At 42.5% G+C, this 20,424-nt stretch overlaps 2 protein-coding genes and 1 long non-coding RNA gene across 3 annotated transcripts; 1 reads left to right on the plus strand and 2 right to left on the minus strand.

The window, feature by feature from the left end:
• Positions 1–1,383: 1,383 nt before the first annotated feature.
• Positions 1,384–3,323, minus strand: LOC5514338 (hairy/enhancer-of-split related with YRPW motif protein 2). Its single transcript, XM_032383905.2, has 5 exons — positions 3,113–3,323; positions 2,977–3,025; positions 2,804–2,887; positions 2,612–2,699; positions 1,384–2,178 (listed from the first exon to the last, which is right to left on the minus strand). The coding sequence occupies exons 1-5, from the start codon at positions 3,160–3,162 to the stop codon at positions 1,610–1,612; spliced, it is 840 nt and encodes a 279-aa protein (XP_032239796.1). The 5' UTR covers positions 3,163–3,323; the 3' UTR covers positions 1,384–1,609.
• A 5,714-nt stretch (positions 3,324–9,037) lies between these two features.
• On the plus strand, positions 9,038–10,752 carry LOC125561037. The gene is made up of 2 exons (XR_007307042.1): positions 9,038–9,092; positions 9,342–10,752. It is a non-coding gene; the product is annotated as an uncharacterized LOC125561037 (long non-coding RNA).
• A 2,313-nt stretch (positions 10,753–13,065) lies between these two features.
• Positions 13,066–20,063, minus strand: LOC5514337 (GFP-like non-fluorescent chromoprotein). The gene is made up of 5 exons (XM_001634472.3): positions 19,907–20,063; positions 19,130–19,230; positions 15,334–15,558; positions 14,335–14,544; positions 13,066–13,677 (listed from the first exon to the last, which is right to left on the minus strand). Exons 1-5 carry the CDS (start codon positions 19,907–19,909, stop codon positions 13,500–13,502), a joined length of 717 nt encoding a protein of 238 aa, XP_001634522.1. The 5' UTR covers positions 19,910–20,063; the 3' UTR covers positions 13,066–13,499.
• Between the last annotated feature and the right edge of the window lie 361 nt (positions 20,064–20,424).

Below are 20,424 nucleotides of genomic sequence, written 5' to 3' on the forward strand. Positions count from 1 at the left end.
TGCGAGGCTACTCGCAATACGTTTCCAGTACCCCCTCGGCCATACCAGCACTTAAGGAAGCTGGCTTCAGTTTTCTAATAGATATACCGCTCATGTTTAAAGGGCTACAGTCTCCGCATGCGCAAAGCTTGGAATTTAAGATTAAGTCCATTTATCAAGTAAGGGTTGATTTTTTGGAAAATATGTGAGCTGTTGTCACTTGAGTTACCATAGCGACGAAACAATGGATAATGTGCTTTTAGATTTTTGAAAATACACCCTATACGCGGAAAATAATTTTTAAGCCATACCCCTTAGACAAAACTTACGACGTATGCCTCCACATATTTGAACTTTAAAAAAAATCTGAAAGTCAGATTTTAAGATATTTGTGGTAATATTTTTAGTTGCCTTTCTGTTTATTTTCTACTTTCACGGACATATTTTCATTTTTTCGGTACTTTCATAAGTATAATTTTTGCATTCGAGGCTGTATAAATAAAACTGATAGATATATTTTTTTCTTACTTTCACAGATTAAACTTGATTATAATAACATCTCCCTAGCAAAGCGCCGTGTAGTTTGATATCTTTGAAGCCATCTAGAATTAACTTGGGTTATTTGCCAGACCCCGCAAACGCGCTTTCTTTGTTTTGTACTAGTATTGCATACAAATTTCATGTCTAATGAGGTCTCGAATCACGCGCTCAGCTGCTTTGTCTCCTATTATCTTTGCTCTACAAAGGAGTTCTTTTGTCTCTATTCTTCTCGTTCTTTGTGTCGAGGTGCGGATATTGTTCATTTGCCCAATCAAATTGCAGCTTGTAAGAGCTGCGTACTGACCCATCGCGCGACATTGTCACCTATACACTCAAGGGCGGTAGGAACAGCGATTCTTAGGGTAGAGGCTGATAATCAAGTTACGTTGCTTAATCCAAGCTACTATTCCGTGGCACGCGAACAGTCCCCGACGCGCTAGCTCAAACGTGCCTTAAGCGTATAGGAAGCAGTACTAGGGGCGGTATTCCCACCCAATACACGCATCCCACCCCCCTCCCCCCACCTTGGGTCTCCTGCGCTACCATACTTTCTTCTGTAGTATCAGCAAAGTGTGGCTTTCTTTCCAATGTTTATTTTATGTGCATGCGTTTCTGAGTATGGTAACCACCTAATCCAAATCAATCCAAAGTGTGCAAATAGCGGAAATGCTTCAAATACCCGAAAAAGAACAGACAAAGCAATGACGACTATTCATTGTTCAAACGCAATGAAGTTTGCTTGTTAAGGAGTTATTTGTACAATGAAGAACGGAGTTTCAAAGGGTGCAAAGAATAGACAGATTGATAGACTAATCGCAAAGGGCTAGAAAGCTTACAAAAGCCAACAGCAAGATTTACTCAATGTTCAATAATAAATTCTCTTTTGTACCTCGATAAACCGATACCCAATTGTTTACAATCCTATTGGATAGCTACAATTCTAGCTCACTTCGATTACAATTCTAGGCGATCCAACCTGAACAGTCAGATGGGTACGGGCCTGTATATCATCACACAATATGTAAGAAATAATGTTCTCTCGCACTTGGTATTTAGCTAGGGTGACAAAATGACGGCTGACAGAGGCTCTCTAAGGTGTCCCGTGGTGTTTTCGTGTATTCCCGCCCTCCCGCGGGTGTCGATAACACAGTCCCTCCCCATACTTTGTCATCATGGAGAATGGAAAGTCGATAGGGTATCGTACAACAGGGTGACCAAAGCGAACAAGATGAACTGCATCACGGTCAAGCACACCTTGGAGTCCCTGCACCCCCCCGCCTTCAAACCCTGGTCGAGTCTTTAGCGAGCCGTCCGCGTCAGCTGGTATTTCTGGACCTTCATCTGAAGGGTCCTTTTTCACTTGGGCTTGCGAGGGATTGGTTGGCAAGGGTGGTATTGGCACTGGGGTGGCGAGCCCAAGAGGCCAACCCATGGGCATGACAGGGGAAAAAGACACAACATTACGGTGTGAGTGATAACCAGCGACACGGTCTGTAATCACCGGTGGTGAGCGTCCTGTCATCTGCGCCATCAGACGGGCCTTGTCGTCACCCATGCACTCGTCGTTATTGATCGTAGCCATGTACTTCGCGACTTCAGTAAGACACTCTTGAAAGCCTGCTGCGCGGTAGTCCGTGACACTCTGTTCTGTGCACACAGCTGGAAAAAAAACGATACACAATATGGCGTGTCAAATACGGCGCACCGAAACCTTGAAAGGAGCGCGTGTAGCTAGACATATATGGGTAAAACTAATATTGGCTGTCACGCCATAGGCGATGTAAAATAGCCGGCAGGTGGCAAGCGCCCCGCAGTAACGGTAAGCACTGATCTTTAGCACCTGTTCTAAAAGCGAGCCATCGGCAAGTGTCTTGAGAAGGACACATTTGATTCTTTGATGTGACAAGCATTTGACAGGAACTGTGTGATGTTATGCTAAGATTAATCAAGCTATCAAATAAACCTCGCATCGTCGATCAACCGGAGATTGTTAATAAAGGTTTATTGGACCAAATATCATCGTTCTTTGAATTATCGGGTGTACTGTCTTCTTGTCTTGAGATACTTGGCGCGAATCCGATATCATACTCACTGCGGCTTTGTCCAGATGTGCTTCTTAACCATTTCAAGTGCTCCACTGTCAAGTGCAAGATCTCAGCTTTCTCGAGCTTCGAGGAGCCCTAGGACAACAAGCAGCATGGATGTTATTAGCAGATGCCTGGGGTGGACATATTAGTAGCAGAGAGCTTGAGTTGAGCATGCTATAGTCTTCAACCTTCCCCACCTCCTTCTCCAAAGCTGTCGGCACAAGTCGGCGTAGCTCCACTAAGCATCTATTAATACGATCTCTTCTTTTCTTCTCTATCAACTACAGAGAACAATACCAACAAATCTTAAGTCATCAGGACAGCTGTGCAAGATGGTTATCAGCAAGGGACACCTATAATCACAACTTACTCCTCGTCTTCGTTTCCTTGCATTTGTATCATCCTGATCGTGGCTAAGACTGTTAAAAAATGAATGGTAACGTTACGTCAGGAACTGGCTAACTCATGTATTGCTTGCTAAGTTAGAATTAAAGCTGTGAGCTTACGTCTCTTGGAGTTCTTCCTCGTCATCCTCGCATTCGAGTGCTCGCTTCATGTTTTTCTTCAATTTCTTTTTTTGTGAGCAGTGCTGAGTTTAGCTTACAAGAGTCCTTTGCTTGGCCTGCCTATACGAGCTACATTGTAGCTGCCACTACACTAATTAAACAAACTTGAAGGGAATCGTATTGCCGGATGAGTGCACAAATAAAGGAGGAGCGAGCGTTGATAGGCTCACTCGTAGGTAGGATGCCATGCACGTGGACAGCCTTTTCACGCGCCGCCCCTTCCAATCTCGACCAATCACAGTCTTTCTTAGCTACGCCTCGGGATACAGTCCACACGGGGACAGTGGTCGAAAGCGTGTGAAAATTGGAAAGCAAATATCATTTAATCGCTACTTAACGCATGAAAAGCGCCCCTGTTAAGTCATGGATAATTATATTTAATTCAGTTTGAGATGGATTCATGTACCAGTGTATGGATATAAGACGGGTCCCTGTTTGAAGATTATGACGTCTATGCAGTGTTTTGTATAGTTTGGATAGGGGTATATTAGCAGATAGGGGCATTGAAGGCGAATAGGTTCTGTCGTGCATAAAAGAGATGGGTGCTATGGCAAAAAGCTAAAAGAAATCTAATAGAATCATTACTAAGATTTACACTGTAAAAAAAGAAAATTGTGCCTGCCATCGTTTAACATTGTATGTCCTATTTATTTTTTCAGCCATGGGTTAGAGCATCTTTTTCTCTCGGTTGCTATGCAGTTTGTTCATTTAGCGAAGATTATTGACAGAAGACAATTGAAGGCTAGACAAAGAATGCATTTCTCTGCTAAGAGATATTTAACATAATCCTGTTGACCCTGCGGCAAGGCTTCGTCTCTTTCCAGACTATGTAATAGCTTGTAGAGAAATTCTACTTTTCTTGATATCTAAATAAGTGTAAGTCCTTCAAATGCTGATGGTTAGTTGTATGAATTGGTAGCGGGCGAAAATGTGTTCTGTTTTGTCGTGTTTGATGTTACTCCTCGGCAACAGCTCTACATTCCTGCACATGAATGCTCAATCATTCTATTATTGTGTACGCAATAGCCCGGGCCTTTTGTGCTTAAGAACAAAAGTAGTGATTATCACATTGTCCAAACTTCCTGTGTACCGTGGGAAAATGCTTGGTTCGTTTTGACTTCAAGCAAGAAAGAGCCGCCTTTGCTTTGTACTAAAGAATAGACAACAATAACGACCACAGCGTGGACACGATTTGCGTAGAATATAAGAAACACTTCTTTTTATAAAAACCTTTTATATTAACGTCCAGCCTGAGATTTTACCGAATTCAAAGATCTTTCAAAGAACATGCTGAAGACCAGAGTAAAAAAATCGACAAGTAGTGACAATAACGTCGAACACTGTCTCGGGGCCTGGACACAATAGAAAATACAATGCAATGCCATGGCAACCGCTGAGACCTTTTTATTTACTATTGTGTCCAGACCCCGACCGCGCTCAGTGGACCGACTGTCAGCACTCTGGAAGAAAGATAAATTTCGTGCAGCGAAAAATTGCAGGACAATTCTGGTCTTTTGGATTATTTTCTTGGAAGGATGTGTTTAGAAATTATTCTTTTATGGCATATAGGATTCTGAAGGGAAAAGCTGTCCGTTTTCTTCCGAAAAAACTGCCTCGAAGAGTCAGAAGTTGTGATTTTTTGGTTTGGATCGGGTATTCGTACCAAGACGTAGGGGCCTAAAGTGGTGTGATAGTGAGGTGGGTGTGATCATATGGTGTGGTGATGTTGGAGGGTGATGGTGAAGGATGGCTAATAAGGTAATGTAGAGTGGAGATGGTAGTAATGTAATTACGGTGAAAAGGTGGATAGGTTAGACTAGTAGGTGGTTGAGGGTGGTGAAAAGATAAAGTGGGACTATAGAATAGGTTGTGGTAGTGTGGTGGGTAGGTGAAAAAAAAATAATAATAATATGGTGTGGTAGAGAGATGGCTGATGGCTGTGTTGGCGGGGAAACAATTGGTACGGTGTATAGGTAAGAGTGGTAGTGAGGGGGATGTGGAGTAGATAAGGCTTATAATTTAGCGTGATGGGTCTGTGTGTGTTAAAATGGTAGTGGTGCGGAGGTCGATTTAAAATTTGTGAGGTTATGGTGTAAATGTGGGTGATAATATATCGTTATGAGAGAGTGAGTGAGTGTGGTATTGTAGTATATAGGAAGGCGGTGATAGAAGATGAAGATGGTGATAGGTTGAGATAAGTAGGTGGAGAGGTGGTTGTGTAGCGAATGGTGAAACTTAGTTTATGTTTGTGAAGTTGCTGTGTGAAGGAAGGGGAAGGGGTGATAGGGTTATCAAGTTATGTTCGGGTGGTTAAGATTATGGATTATGAGACGACGAGTTAAGGTTGTTATAAGAGATGGGATTGATAATAAAACGACATGAGAGTTATGAATAAAGGGTATTTTTTGGTTGAGTGGAGAAGGTAGTTAGTAAATATGGTATTATGTGGAGATTGAAACAGTTAAAATCGGTAACTTGTGGCGAGTGTTGTGTAGCGGATGTGAAGAGGTGATGGCGGCATTAGTGAAATCTGATGAAGGGGGATAATGCGAGTGTGAGCAGAATGATGAGCAGGGATATTGTGACGAGACTGTGTAGTGTTTTTGAGAAAGTGTGTTGTGTGTAGGGTAGGAAAGTAATATGTAGGGTAAGAGAAAGAAAAGTGTTTAGATTGTAGAGAGGAAATGGTGAGCGGTAATGGAGAGGGTGAGGTATGTGTGGAGGTATGTATCTAATGAAGTGTGTAAGTGGTATGATTGACAGGCGAAATTAAATAATAATAGAGATTGGATGAGTGTTGCGAAAACGCCGAGAAAAAATATAAAATACTGTAGCGGTGAAAGGAAGTATTGCGGACAATGGAAAATGATGCTAGTAAAACGGCGAGAAGAAGATGAAGTAGGGGCGCGGGAGGCGACAAAGGGAGCGCGGTGAGAGTGGAGATGACGCTGAAACGTTAACAAGACAGGAAGGATAGTTTTCCCCAGATGAAGCGATAATCGGTGGTAAGAGATAAGGGGAAAAGGCAAAGGCACGAAGAAAATAACCGGCATGTATATGCAAAATGGACATAACAAAATAAACCAATAAGACAAAAGTGTGTAGGTCATTTCAAAGAGCTCTGCGAAATGTAGAACTAAAGGCATATAACGCCAACCAAGACTTCTCATCAGGGGGCGAGGTCTTTTGGTTGGTCATATACGAACCTGGCCCCTACGTCTTGGTACGAATACCCGATCCAAACCAAAAAGTTATGTACCATACGGGGAAAGTGCTGTATCACAATTTGTGATCCCAAGACGTACCCCCTCCCACACCTCACCTCCTTTCCACTTTTCCTCTGATAACAACACACAACCCCCCTCCCTCCCACATTGCTTACACTCATCATTATAATCTCTCCACAGCCTCCACCCGCCGTCGTTATGGCACAACAGTACCTATTGTACGCCCACACGTGTTAACCACTACTGCCACAACCCAATCCACCCACACGCCCACATTCTACTCTAACACCTCAACACCCAACACCCCTTTTCATACAGATCCCTCCCACATTGAAGATGATATTTCACTCCAACATGCCTCACCCCCTCACACAACATCTCCTAACCATAATTCTCTTGACGACCTCTCCCCTATGCAACTCGATGCCCTACTATCTATCTCCCCCCCCCACCCAGCCCTAGCCACCAACCTCATAATACACTACAGTTCCCCCCGAGCTCCCCGATCCCCTCCACCACACCGCCACACTTCCCACCTACTCCCACACCTAGCCACACTAACACACCTCACCCCCCAAACCCTCTACTACCCACACCCTCACTGCACCACACTGCACCCCCTCCCACCACACCTCACCGCCCAGCCCTCCTCCCCACCCACACCCTCCCATACCCACTTCACACCACTAGCACACTCCTCACCTGTACCCCACACCCCTTACCCCACCTACACACCTCAACTACACCCCAACATGCCACTACCACTACCACCACCCCTAGGCATACAGACCAAAAAAACACACTACCACCCCACCTACAACCACCTTCCCTCCTACACATAGTACATACACATACATACCCACATCCCTCTCACAAATTAAATCTTATTCTATCCTTACCACACAACATACCTACCCACTACTACCACCCAGCTCTATTCATGTCACAACCCACTTTCTCTCCCCCCTCATACCTAGCTAACCACTCAAGTACCCCCATACTCACATTACCCGCACCCAACCACCCACCTACCCCACAACAAGCACCCCCTCATCCCTCACCCCACAAACAGCCCCATACCCACTTTACCCAAACCACGCCATCATGCAACCCACCACGATTATTCCAAGCCCCAACACAACACCAACACCCACCTATGCCCCACACACCCACACATACACTTCCTCCCCCCCCCCTCACACTCTCCTACATTCTCACCTAAAATATACACACCTAACACACCCTACACAAGCCAGACCCCTGCCAACACCAAAACCACACACCCCTTCCCCCCCCCCCCATTGCCACAACACTACTCACCCTACAACACACTAAACCAACCACACCCTACAGCAGCCACTAGTCCTACAACCAGCGCTCCCTCCAACACCACACCCTACATACAGCCCAACCCCCCTCCCACCACACACACATCTACCCCTCCACACATAGCCTACTACATACACACCATAGCATCCCACGACTATATCAACCAACCCACAAAACACCAACCAGCCACACCCTACACCAGACACTACCCCACAACCAATCTCCCCCCCCCCCCTACAAACACCTACATACAGCCCCCTCCCCCACCATACAAACATTTACCCCACAGCACAAAACCCAACTACAAACGACCACACCCTATGACCCACCCTACCTACCCACAAACCAACACCTTACAATCACCTAACATCATAACGATACATTATCACCCACATTTACACCATAACCTCACAAATTTTAAATCGACCTCCGCACCACTACCATTTCTACACACACAGACCCATCACGCTAAATTATAAGCCTTACTCCACATCTCCCTCACCACCACTCTTACCTATACACCGTACCAATTTTTTCCCCACCAACACAGCCATTAGCCATCTCCATACCACACCAAATTATTATTTTTTTGCTTTTTCACCTACCCACCACACACTACCACAACCTATTCTATAGTCCCACTTTATCTCTTCACCACCCTCCACCACCTACTAGTCGAACCTATCCACCTTTTCACCGTAATTACATTACTACCATCTCCACTATACATTACCTTACTAGCCATCCTTCACCATCACCCTCCAACATCACCATACCATATGATCACACCCACCTCACTATCACACCACTTTAGGCCCCTACGTCTTGGTACGAATACCCGATCCAAACCAAAAAGGAATCCTACGAGTCTCCTGTACCACACAGCATATCCACACCAATAAAAACAGTCCTTCTATAGAAGTACATTCCATCGACAACAAGCCACCATCTCCAGATATAGGCATACCGGCCTCAACAATGGCCGTAGGAAAACTTCCACGAGACTCCTACGTAACACACGCTACTGCCCTGAATATCCTCACCTGGCTCCTCACCAACACTCTATCCTCTCAGCGTATGCCACCCTGTCATCCTATCTAGCCTAGAACACTTCAAAAATATTCCCGTACAATAATATAGCCATTTATTGTATTCATCCGCCATATTTTGCCAATTATGTAAACCAAACCGCAACCTAGTTAATAAATACCCGGATGTACAATAACCGGAACCGGAAACAGCGATATCTATTTTCATCTAATACTCGTATAACCACGAGCGCAATCACCTCATAACCCCCCACTTCGCTGCATACGGAATACCTACAAGACACGCAATCTAAGCTCCGCGAATACACATCTCGGGTATGTACACCCTCCTTCCCACACATCCTACATACTAGCTACCACATCAAGACACCCGTATTCTCTCCCCTTCCAGCTACATGCATAAGTTCCCACACTTATTTATCATTTAGTCCACCACATACAGCCACTAGCCAGGACCATCACATGCACCATTTTGTCCACTACACATTTCCCCCTCCTATCTTAGCCTCTATCCACTTTTTTCTCTTGACCTCATTCCCCGGCGCGCTACCTTTTACTTTTCAGACCAAGCCATGCACTCAGCCGGAGCCAGGCGCTACACAGGTTTGGCCATTGCATGCACCACGCTACACTAGAGGCATTACTAACGAGCGTGTAGGGGCGGGTGATGAGGGCCTTATCATTCGAAACACGCTTCATATACTAATCATCTCCCTAGTTTTTTTTCCCTTTTTACTCCCACCATCATCGCCGCTTTTCCCCTAGCTTTCCCCTAAGTCTCCCCGCTTTAATCTCCAGGTTCGTATATGACCAACCAATAGACCTCGCCCCCTGATGAGAAGTCTTGGTTGGCGTTATATGCCTTTAGTTCTACATTTCGCAGAGCTCTTTGAAATGACCTACACACTTTTGTCTTATTGGTTTATTTTGTTATGTCCATTTTGCATATACATGCCGGTTGTTTTCTTCGTGCCTTTGCCTTTTCCCCTTATCTCTTACCACCGATTATCGCTTCATCTGGGGAAAACTATCCTTCCTGTCTTGTTAACGTTTCAGCGTCATCTCCACTCTCACCGCGCTCCCTTTGTCGCCTCCCGCGCCCCTACTTCATCTTCTTCTCGCCGTTTTACTAGCATCATTTTCCATTGTCCGCAATACTTCCTTTCACCGCTACAGTATTTTATATTTTTTCTCGGCGTTTTCGCAACACTCATCCAATCTCTATTATTATTTAATTTCGCCTGTCAATCATACCACTTACACACTTCATTAGATACATACCTCCACACATACCTCACCCTCTCCATTACCGCTCACCATTTCCTCTCTACAATCTAAACACTTTTCTTTCTCTTACCCTACATATTACTTTCCTACCCTACACACAACACACTTTCTCAAAAACACTACACAGTCTCGTCACAATATCCCTGCTCATCATTCTGCTCACACTCGCATTATCCCCCTTCATCAGATTTCACTAATGCCGCCATCACCTCTTCACATCCGCTACACAACACTCGCCACAAGTTACCGATTTTAACTGTTTCAATCTCCACATAATACCATATTTTTTACTAACTACCTTCTCCACTCAACCAAAAAATACCCTTTATTCATAACTCTCATGTCGTTTTATTATCAATCCCATCTCTTATAACAACCTTAACTCGTCGTCTCATAATCCATAATCTTAACCACCCGAACATAACTTGATAACCCTATCACCCCTTCCCCTTCCTTCACACAGCAACTTCACAAACATAAACTAAGTTTCACCATTCGCTACACAACCACCTCTCCACCTACTTATCTCAACCTATCACCATCTTCATCTTCTATCACCGCCTTCCTATATACTACAATACCACACTCACTCACTCTCTCATAACGATATATTATCACCCACATTTACACCATAACCTCACAAATTTTAAATCGACCTCCGCACCACTACCATTTTAACACACACAGACCCATCACGCTAAATTATAAGCCTTATCTACTCCACATCCCCCTCACCACCACTCTTACCTATACACCGTACCAATTGTTTCCCCGCCAACACAGCCATTAGCCATATCTCTACCACACCATATTATTATTATTTTTTTTTTCACCTACCCACCACACTACCACAACCGATTCTATAGTCCCACTTTATCTTTTCACCACCCTCCACCACCTACTAGTCTAACCTATCCACCTTTTCACCTTAATTACATTACTACCATCTCCACTCTACATTACCTTATTAGCCATCCTTCACCATCACCCTCCAACATCACCACACCATATGATCACACCCACCTCACTACCACACCACTTTAGGGCTCTACGTCTTGGTACGAATACCCGATCCAAACCAAAAAAAAAACCCTATGAACGTGCCTGCGACAACATCAAGTAGGTACTTCATGTATGAGTATGTCACGCTATGCCGTTCTGCTATTGCCATCTACTGGCCGTGACCTTTCCCGTTTAATAAAGGTGTACGCTTAATTAATTAAGGTCTAGTTTATAGAGTTTAAATGGCTTACAAAAAGTCTCTGAATATGAGTGTCGGTTATATGAGGGCCTAGGGTCCTTGCGCCTGCATTAGTCTCTGTATTGTTTGAGATTTGCCCCCTTTCACGCTAAGTTCCTCCGACCGAAACCGCCCGCCACCAGGCTCCTGAACACTCGAAAGGCTAAAACTCCGAAGCAGCACAAAGAAAACCTGTTCGCAGGCTAAGCAGTGCTTTGCGGTCCCATCTCTAATCCCTTGTCGCTGTGCTAAACCTAGGGGAAGGGAGTGGCCTTGGACATCATAAAGTCTATTGGGGCATAACTGAGTGCTGTGCTTATGGATATTTGTAAGCAAAGGTTGATTAGGTTATTTGTTTCTTGCCTCTGGCTTTGCCTCAATGAGGAAATAATTTACTATAAAATGAATCACCACAAAACCTCAAATGTTGTCTTTTCTAAAACCAAATTGACTACAAAACTGTGAACACTGCTATTCCCGTTTGACACGTCGTTTTCACGAATTTGATCGTGGAATTTATATTTCTTTCGCTTTGAATCCTCCACAGACGATAAGGTACAATCACTAAAGTACTTTCCTGATGTGGATACATTATGCAGGCCTAAACTTTGAGTAAATTGTCGTTTTCCTTCGTATAAAGTGACGATTTGCTGCATTTGTTTATCGCAAATAAAATTTCAGAAAACTTTGAATTTGTCGCGTGCGTCGCAAAATCATTTCGGCGGGAAATTTTCAAAACACAGGGAGTTTGAAGCCGATTTTCCGTAAAGGACAATGAATCTAAATCACTTTTTTAGCAAAAATGCCGTTTTAATGTGAAGCTCGACAATTTCGGGTGCTAAAAGCATGTTTTCGTACGGCAATTTCAAAAATCGACTCATTATTCCGAGTTTTAGCGGTGAGTACTATCTCATTATTCCTAGATAGCGAACCAATCAGAGTGCGCGTTCTTATGAAGTTCCCGCCAAGTATATACTAATAGGTTTTATGGACTTGGATTTGAGTTATGTTTGCTATCTTTTTACTATGTGTGCAGGCCCGTATTCAGGATTTTTCTTGGGGGGGGGGGGGGGTGCGAAATCCGAAAAAGTCGGGTAATTTTTCTGGGGTTGGGGGGGGAGTGAGTTTTCTGATAAAAATCTGACCATCCCCGAAAGAACAAAAACGGATTTTTTTTTTTGACTTTGCGGTATCTCCACGGGACGTTTATTGTCGGATTTGGCTACAAATACAAGTCTGACTTATGGATTAATCTCGCGTCTATTGAGAACCGAAAGTGGACTTTCGGCCGTTGTGGAGGGGGGGGGGGGGTGCGTTCGCACCCCCTGGGTACGGGCCTGGTGTGTTGTTGAGCGTTTTGTTGAGGGCCGATTCCGCTGTTTTTTCTTTGTTCAATTTAAAATCTGTCTGAGAACCGATCTATTATTTAGCTGAATAGTTGTTGGTATCACCTTGGTTGGATGTATATCTTTTATCCCTTAGACTGATACCTGAGTATCTTGTCCTCGTTGTGTCTATTTTGCATTAAGAATTCTTTTTTTGTGGGTACTTCTCACGGACGGTACAGGCTGGTCTAAGTGTCAATTGGTTAATCTAGGATGATGAGTGGGAGGATGGAATAGTGGGGATAAGAAAAACGCGCCTCCGGGGGTCGAGGTACTCCTTTACCAGGCGGCGGTTACATGGCACGTCCTTTGAGAGGCCGTAAGCGCGTAGGGAAAGAGCTAGCTGGCGGAGCGAAACCACGGCAAATACAACCAGTTGAGGTAGGAATACATGGTTTAAATCAACTGATCAAGGCTCGCAAATAACACACAAATAGGTTTTATGTTGTTACCCCACCCCTTTCACAAAATTGATTGATGGCTTTAAAAGTTTTGGTCGTGGTTTAATAAGGATTAATGATTGATTAACACTGCTTGATATGGTTATACACCATTGACAAAAGTCTTCACCAAGACTGATGACGTGCAGTTATTTCGAGGGACTAGTACTAGAGTGCTTATCACGTGATCTAATTATCTAGCTTGGGCAGCCTGTGGTATAACGATAAGGGTTCTCCTACATAACATAGGTGGACTAGCACTAGAGTGCTTATCACGTGGTCTATTTTAGCTTGGACAGCCTGTGGTATAACGATAAGGGTTCTCCTACATAACATAAGTGGACTAGCACTAGAGTGCTTATCACGTGGTCTATTTTAGCTTGGGCAGCTGCAGGGTGGGGTTTTCTGGCAGGAAGCAGGAGAATGCTTTGCCCCACTCATGCAACAACACGACGTTGCAATCTGCGTCGTTTTCAACTCTTGTGAGCTTGAAGGCAATAAAGTGGTGCGGCGGCATCTTGAAACCCGCAGGCACGGGCTTCATGAACCTAAAATAACACAGATAAAAAAATGATCACATAGAGAAACCATTAGCACATATATAGGAATGAAAAACGCTAATTGCGCAAAAGGCTTCCATAATATCCTGAATAAGGGTAAAATATCATACCTACCATGAGTGAAGTTTTCCCTCTCCCTCTCTTTATCTTGTTTAACTTCATGAGACGAGTGCGATAAGCGTACCAAACATAACCTCTGCTTATGGTATATAAGGCGCATAGCTAGAGACGGGTGCAGAAGGCGCATAGCACACAAGACTTAACCTAATATATCAGGCGCATAGCTAGGGACGTGCAGAAGGCGCATAACACACAAGACACCTCTGCTTATGGTATGTCAGGCGCATAGCTAGGGATGGTTGGAGTGGGCCCATTGCATACAAGACTTAACCTCTGCTTAATATCAGGCACGTAGCCGATGCAGGCGCATAGGGGTGGTAGGGAGCGATAGGGCAGTGGGCGCGACCCTTCAAGCACAAGTGGTCAAGTACTAAACAATTCTTTTACGCTAACATACACTAACACAAACATTGCTTAACCAACTGAACAAAGTCTCAGACTTAGCGCCCAGAAAACCTCCACAGATGACCGCAAGGGTCATTATATATTACACAAGGGAACCCATAAATCAGGGAATGCACATACCTGTAGACCGTCACAAACTTTACGCGCAAGAAAGAGCCGTCGTTGACTTTAAGGAGCATGTTGATGTCACCGACAAGAGTGTTTCCCCGTGGAATGTTCGTCTCCACGCTTGGTAACCACCCCATCGTCATCTTTTTCATGACGGGTCCGTTCGGGTCTAGGTTGATTCCTTGAAATGTCATGTGGTAATGAAGGCCGTCTTTGTCAAGCCTTTGAAAGAAAAGAGAGGAGAGACAAAAGAAAATAAAAAAACAAGCACAAAGTACTACATTTTTTTTAAGGGAGAGGGTAAGTTAGAACTAGAAACTAATAATATTTCTTGGCGAAGGTGTTACACTCCAAGACTGATGTGCAAGGAAACTTTAAAAGAGAACAGCATCAGACAAATGCTTTAGGGGCTAAATATTTTTTTATATAAGAACTACCGGGCCTTATTTTTGGAATCTTCAAATATTCTTAAGTATGTTCTAAAATTTTAGTGTGTATAAAAACATAGTGCCCAATGAATCATTAGAAGAGAATTACAAAAATGATCAATAGAAAAATATTCAAGGTTGTTATTGTTAACACAATTTGATTCTTATTTCAGAATGCATTACATTTACAAAAAATATTTTGCTGCTATCTTAGCCTACAGGCTCTCGAAAATCGCCCCAGAAAAGGTCCCGGAAAAGCCTTTCTATCGGAAGTAATAACGCTCGACCAAAAATAGGGACCTCGGCTACAAAGTCTGCGCGCTACCGTTTTTTTTCGCGCAACTAAGCTGGGCTATTTCAGCTCGGCTTCCTAAGCTCGACTTTTCCGTCTTTCACACAACTAGCGCCTGTTGATCAGGCTTTACTGCTATCTGAGCCTCGGCATGTTTTTAGGAAGTTATTAAAACTTGGCGAAATCTCAGGCGTTCTTATAAAAAAAGGTCTAATAAAACAAAAATAGGTTAGTCGAGTATTGGTCCTGCCGTAGGTGTTATTGGGGAGTGTATTTATAGCGCTCGCTAACTTTGATGTGTTGACCACCGAACAGAAGCCTCCATCCTGCTCCAACGACATGGTTCGTTCCCAGCTCAGCCCGCCATTCTCCACGGCAGCTTTGAAGAAGTCAGTCATGTCATCTGGGTACTTGACGAACGGCTTGCTGCCGTACTTGAGGCATGGCGCAATGAGATCGAATGAGAATGGTAAAGGACCTCCCTTCTTAACGGTGAATTTAGACCACTGCTCGCCTCTGGAAACAAATATGCATTGTGTTATAACACAAATACAAAATAGACCATACACTGTTAACCTTTCCTGAGATTTAAAAAAGCAGCTTATATTATGCAATAGTTTGTTCAGAAAGTATCGTTATTTCGAAGCGATTTTCATGATTGTTACTAAAATGAGCGGTGTTTACTGCACAATGAACTGACCCGCGTCACGAGAGTCAGATGAAAACAATACCTCCTTTTACAAAAATGTCCTAATTTTTATACGAATGCTTAGAAGAAAGAATGTTTGTTAATATGTATGTTTTTTTTTTTTTGGCTTGATGCGATATTTCCTATTTAACCTTGGTTTTTAGTTTTTCGTGCTTCCCGGAGGTCGTGGGTAGTTCTGTATTACCCTGCTCCCATAGTGTGTTCGGTTTGACTGCAGAAATAAAGCCGCGAAAGGGATTGATTTGTTTATACTGTTCTCAATTAATCATTTTATTGCCAATAATATCAAATCTTAACGGTTTATTTTTATTATGTGGGCAAAGATTTGTACGATTCAGAATGGAAATCCCCGCGATGTTGCGAACGGGTTAAAAAAAGTCGTAAGAAAAACCTTGAATCGGTAACGTTGCCTTTATTTCAGTGCCCATGCACCGCTAACGAACGAAATTTGAACTTCTGGGGAACAAACAATCAAAAAGCAGCAGAGATAACTAAATAAAAAAATAGAAAAAATATTGGTGCGGCCCCGAAAAAGGATGTTTGCGGGGACGATAAATATGTCTTTTTTTTTACTTGGCCTAAAGCTATCCATCTATTATACTCGTGGTAGTTTCAGGAATTGTAAACAGCTCTTGAATATCTAACCCACAATTGTTGTACTTTATAGATAGGAACAATAAATGCCTAAATATATCTAGTAGCAGACCGTTTTGTTTCTTGTAATATGGATTTGTAAGCGACACGCGATCGAAGAGCCCATCGACGATTGTTGGTTTGTTAACCTGCTGCATTGCAAAGAAAAACATTTTTATTGCGGGCGACAAAAGGAGCCCGCAGACTAATTTCGACACGGCCAGCAGCATGTTACGGGAGTTCGAAGCACTCAACACTGGCTTTTTGGTTGTACCATTGGTTACGCATGGAATGCACAGACGTTCACCTTGTTTTCATGTGTCAATTGGCCAATCAGCCAATCACATTCGACCTGAGTTTCACACAAGTCAATTATTTTTACTCAGGTTTGGTTCGTATTTAGCACTGGCAAAACAGACGAAATGTTCGTGTATCGCAATTATCTTTAATTTGTTCACCGAATATATCTGTAATAAAGCCAATTTCTTGAAGCTTTAGCCGTGATTCATAACAGTTTCGGCGACTTTCCTCCCTCATCTTGGTTCACCTCCTCCCCACTCGTAATGAGATACAACAGGAACAGGGTAGGAAGCTCCACGCCTTGGTAAACACAACTTCGGCTCTTCGAGGCAAGAAAACGGACAGCTTTTCCCTTCAAAATTCTATATGCCATAGAAGAATAATTTCTAAACACATCTTTCAAAGAAAATAATCAAAAAGACCAGAATTTCCCTGCAATTTTTCGCTGCAAATTCGAAATTTATCGTTCTTCCAGAGTGCTGACAAACTAAACAGTCGGTCCACTGAGCCACAGGGAGCTCACCTCTACGGTTTAAATAAAGTTAGAGTTGTTTCTTTAGCTTTGCGCTGTTGATTATTTTTGGTGCGTGTGTGCGTTTGTATCTCTTTTTCGGCGCCCGGTGCTTTCTGGCGCTCTCTCATTGGTTAGCGGTCTTACGGCCGTCTCGTCTGTGAAATGGCTTCCATGTCACGACATCGAAGAATCGAAAGTTGAGGATATAAACGCCGAGCTGCCTTGTTTGTTTCACATGTGACAAATTTGCACGAGCGAAACTGAGATCCCATGCATCCCGGGCTGTGCATTTCATACAGATATCTCCTATTCTATTCCATTTGGTTATGCTACTACTTTGAACTCTTTTTCTAGACTCCACCCGTTTAACCGTTTCGATTCTTTCAAATAAAAAATACATAAAGGACAAAACAAAAACCCGTCATGCTCTAAGATGCATTTTACTCATAGAGAGAGATGGAAAGATGCTGGATAGCGGGGGGTGGGTATGGGGCTTGAAAACCCCAAGTCCAGTGAAAAATTTAAAAAACGTAGACAAAAAAATACCGTGCGAAATAACTGTAAAAAAAACTGCGAAATTGCAAACTTTTTGATAACAATGTTTTTTTTTTCAGTGAGAGGAGGTTATGTGTGTTTTATATGATTCTTATCTATAGTTTTTCATAGATTGACAAATTTCCTCTTCAAAATATATACCCGTAGCAGTTTTTTTATATTCTTCCGTACTTTAGAGTGTATAGAGTGTTTCTTCAGCGTTCACATCTACACAGTAAGCGTTCTCACAGAATAGAGATATCTGTACGAAATGCACAACCCGGGATCTCAGTTCCGCCCGTGCAACTTTGTCACATGTAAAGCAAACAAGGCAGCTATCGTCGATTACCATGTGTGACACTAGCGTGGGCTTCGTTTGAAACGCGTTCAGATACTCAACTTTTAATTCTAATTTCTCATAAACGCAGGTTCGACATACAACTACATCAAGCAAGTACTTTCGGTAAGGCCTATTTTACCAATAGAGTCGGGTAATAGTTTGGAAGATGAGCGGGTTGCGCTAAAATGTTGAAAAGGAAAAATTCTTTAGTTTTTAAATTATCTTAACAAAAATACTCTCGAATTGACTATCTGAAATTTATTCTTGTGCAACACTGGTCCTCTTGCCCCTCTCACACAAGTTGCCTTAGGGTTTGGAACTTAGCAGGGGGCGTAAATTCGGGGATGGATCTTTGTAGGCAAGAGTGCATTTATTTTTTCAAATATTGCATGGACAATTTTGTGTGAAATAAAGATTCATCAATCGCGAAGTTTGACAGGTCAGTTTTAAGCCAAAAATTCGTGTGCTTCAAGATGGAGTATTGTTAGGTGTTACTGTAGATTTAGAAAAAAGTTCATTGCGCAGATTTCGAGATTTCAATATTGCTTCCTTTTAACTTGCATGACAAAAAATAATTTGATTTCCAAGAAGAGGGAATCTAGCGGAAACTGATAAAGCATAGATGTATTAATAAAATCTGAAAAATTTACGAAAATCGCGCCGAAAATGAGTCTTCTGTAGGGAACATAGTATATAGGCTGTTTAGCCAAAACAACCTCGGCGCGCCACCTTAACGGAATGCAATGCCATGGAAACCGCTGAGAACTTCATTGCCCCAACCGCCTGGACACAATAGGTTGTGCTCTTAAAAAAATATATAAATCAATAAAATTTGAAAATGTAGTAAAAATGTAGTATTTTCTGTGTATATTATATGCATAAGTAAATCTGTAGTCATCTTAGAAAAAATCACGAACATTGGGCCCTTCGCAAAAAAGATAGAGCATTTTTAAAAAGAAGTGATACGGAACTGCTTATCGTACTGTGTCCGTATTTGGCTCAAATAATATTGCTTTTTTATTAGAAGAAAATGATCAACGACAGTCTCACTACTCACTCGAATGCTTTCCCTTCTCCTTCTCCGTGGATCTCGAAGCAATGTCCGTTGACGGATCCCTCGAGGATCAAATGTAGTTTCATAGCATCTTTACTAAGGCTCTGCAAAGACAAAAAAATATAACTTTGTGCTAGAAGGGAAAGAAGGAGACACCGCACCGCCATTGCTGTATCATACGTATTTTAGCACTACCACAAAGGGAGGTTTTATTTTGAGAATTAAGAAAAAAATATATAGCATTTGTTAAAGTAGATGTAACAAATACCGCAACAACTATATCTTTTACAACTAAATAATAGTATTGAGTAGATCTATAAGTAAATTCTCTTAGCCCAGTTCAATGTGCAACTATTAAACAACGACACACAAGCTTTGTTTCTATCTATTAAACTTAACTTGATAAACATGGTTGGTTGTGTTTTAAGCATTACTCAAACTTCGTATTTTCAGCAATCAACACACTCGGAATTAAACCACTCATCAACCATGCACACGCGACTCTAGCGAGCTGAGAATGGAGGCAGCGCCCCTCCAAAGTTTGTGGTGACTTTTTTTTAATCCGAATCATTTTGGTCTTTGTAACAACAAAATATCAAGCAGTTTAGGAGACTTCTAATAAGTAATCCTAAGAGTGATAAAATGTGTATAGTGTTTTTTTAGACAGAACTGTAACAAATAAGACGGTGTGAGGCTTCATGCTATTTAAAAAAAAGGATTCGCCTTGCACCAAGTGTTTTTGGATATCAGATCATCTATTAACAGGAGTATGAAACATACCATTGTGGTGTTTGTCTTTTTTTTTTTTTGCTCTTTTCAGAAGCGAGTCTCAGAGAGGTATGGTGTGAAGTGCTGCCGAGGCCGTTATAGAATAGTGTAAGCTCAACGTAAACAGCCCTTTTGTTGGTTCTACAAAAAGGGACCGAGAAATGTCGGGGGCCTTTGAATATGTCTAGACGATTCGATGGTGCAACCAAAGCAACCGAAAGGTCACCCCATGAATAGTCTGACAGTGTTTGTCAAATTCTGTTTTTAATAATGACAATAAATCCTATTGGTTCCGACGATTTAATTAAACTTAAGTTTGTTGAGCTCTTTTATGTTTGATATTATTTTGTCTTGATTGATATGGTTCGAGTCCTCTGCCCCAACCCCCTCCTATGGGTCTATTTTCCTGTTTTCAGTAATTTTGCTCAAAACAAAATGATTTGATCTACCCCCCAAAAAATAAGACTTAAGGTTACGTTTCACGTCCACCCTTAAAACAATGTCGAAAATGCAAGATGCGTAAGATGTTA

The sequence above is a fragment of the Nematostella vectensis genome, chromosome 2 (assembly GCF_932526225.1).
Source record: "Nematostella vectensis chromosome 2, jaNemVect1.1, whole genome shotgun sequence".
Lineage (NCBI taxonomy): Eukaryota > Metazoa > Cnidaria > Anthozoa > Actiniaria > Edwardsiidae > Nematostella > Nematostella vectensis.

Coding starts and splice junctions, on each gene's coding strand:
- LOC5514338 (XM_032383905.2), bottom strand. CDS start 3,162: ATGAAGCGAGCACTCGAATGCGAGGATGACGAGGAAGAACTCCAAGAG. Junction 2,888..2,976: donor CAAGGAAACGAAGACGAGGA/GTAAGTTGTGAT, acceptor TGTTCTCTGTAG/TTGATAGAGAAGAAAAGAAG. Junction 2,179..2,611: donor CACATCTGGACAAAGCCGCA/GTGAGTATGATA, acceptor TTTTTTTTCCAG/CTGTGTGCACAGAACAGAGT.
- LOC5514337 (XM_001634472.3), bottom strand. Junction 15,559..19,129: donor GGAGAAGGGAAAGCATTCGA/GTGAGTAGTGAG, acceptor ATTTGTTTCCAG/AGGCGAGCAGTGGTCTAAAT. Junction 14,545..15,333: donor TCGGTGGTCAACACATCAAA/GTTAGCGAGCGC, acceptor TTTCTTTCAAAG/GCTTGACAAAGACGGCCTTC.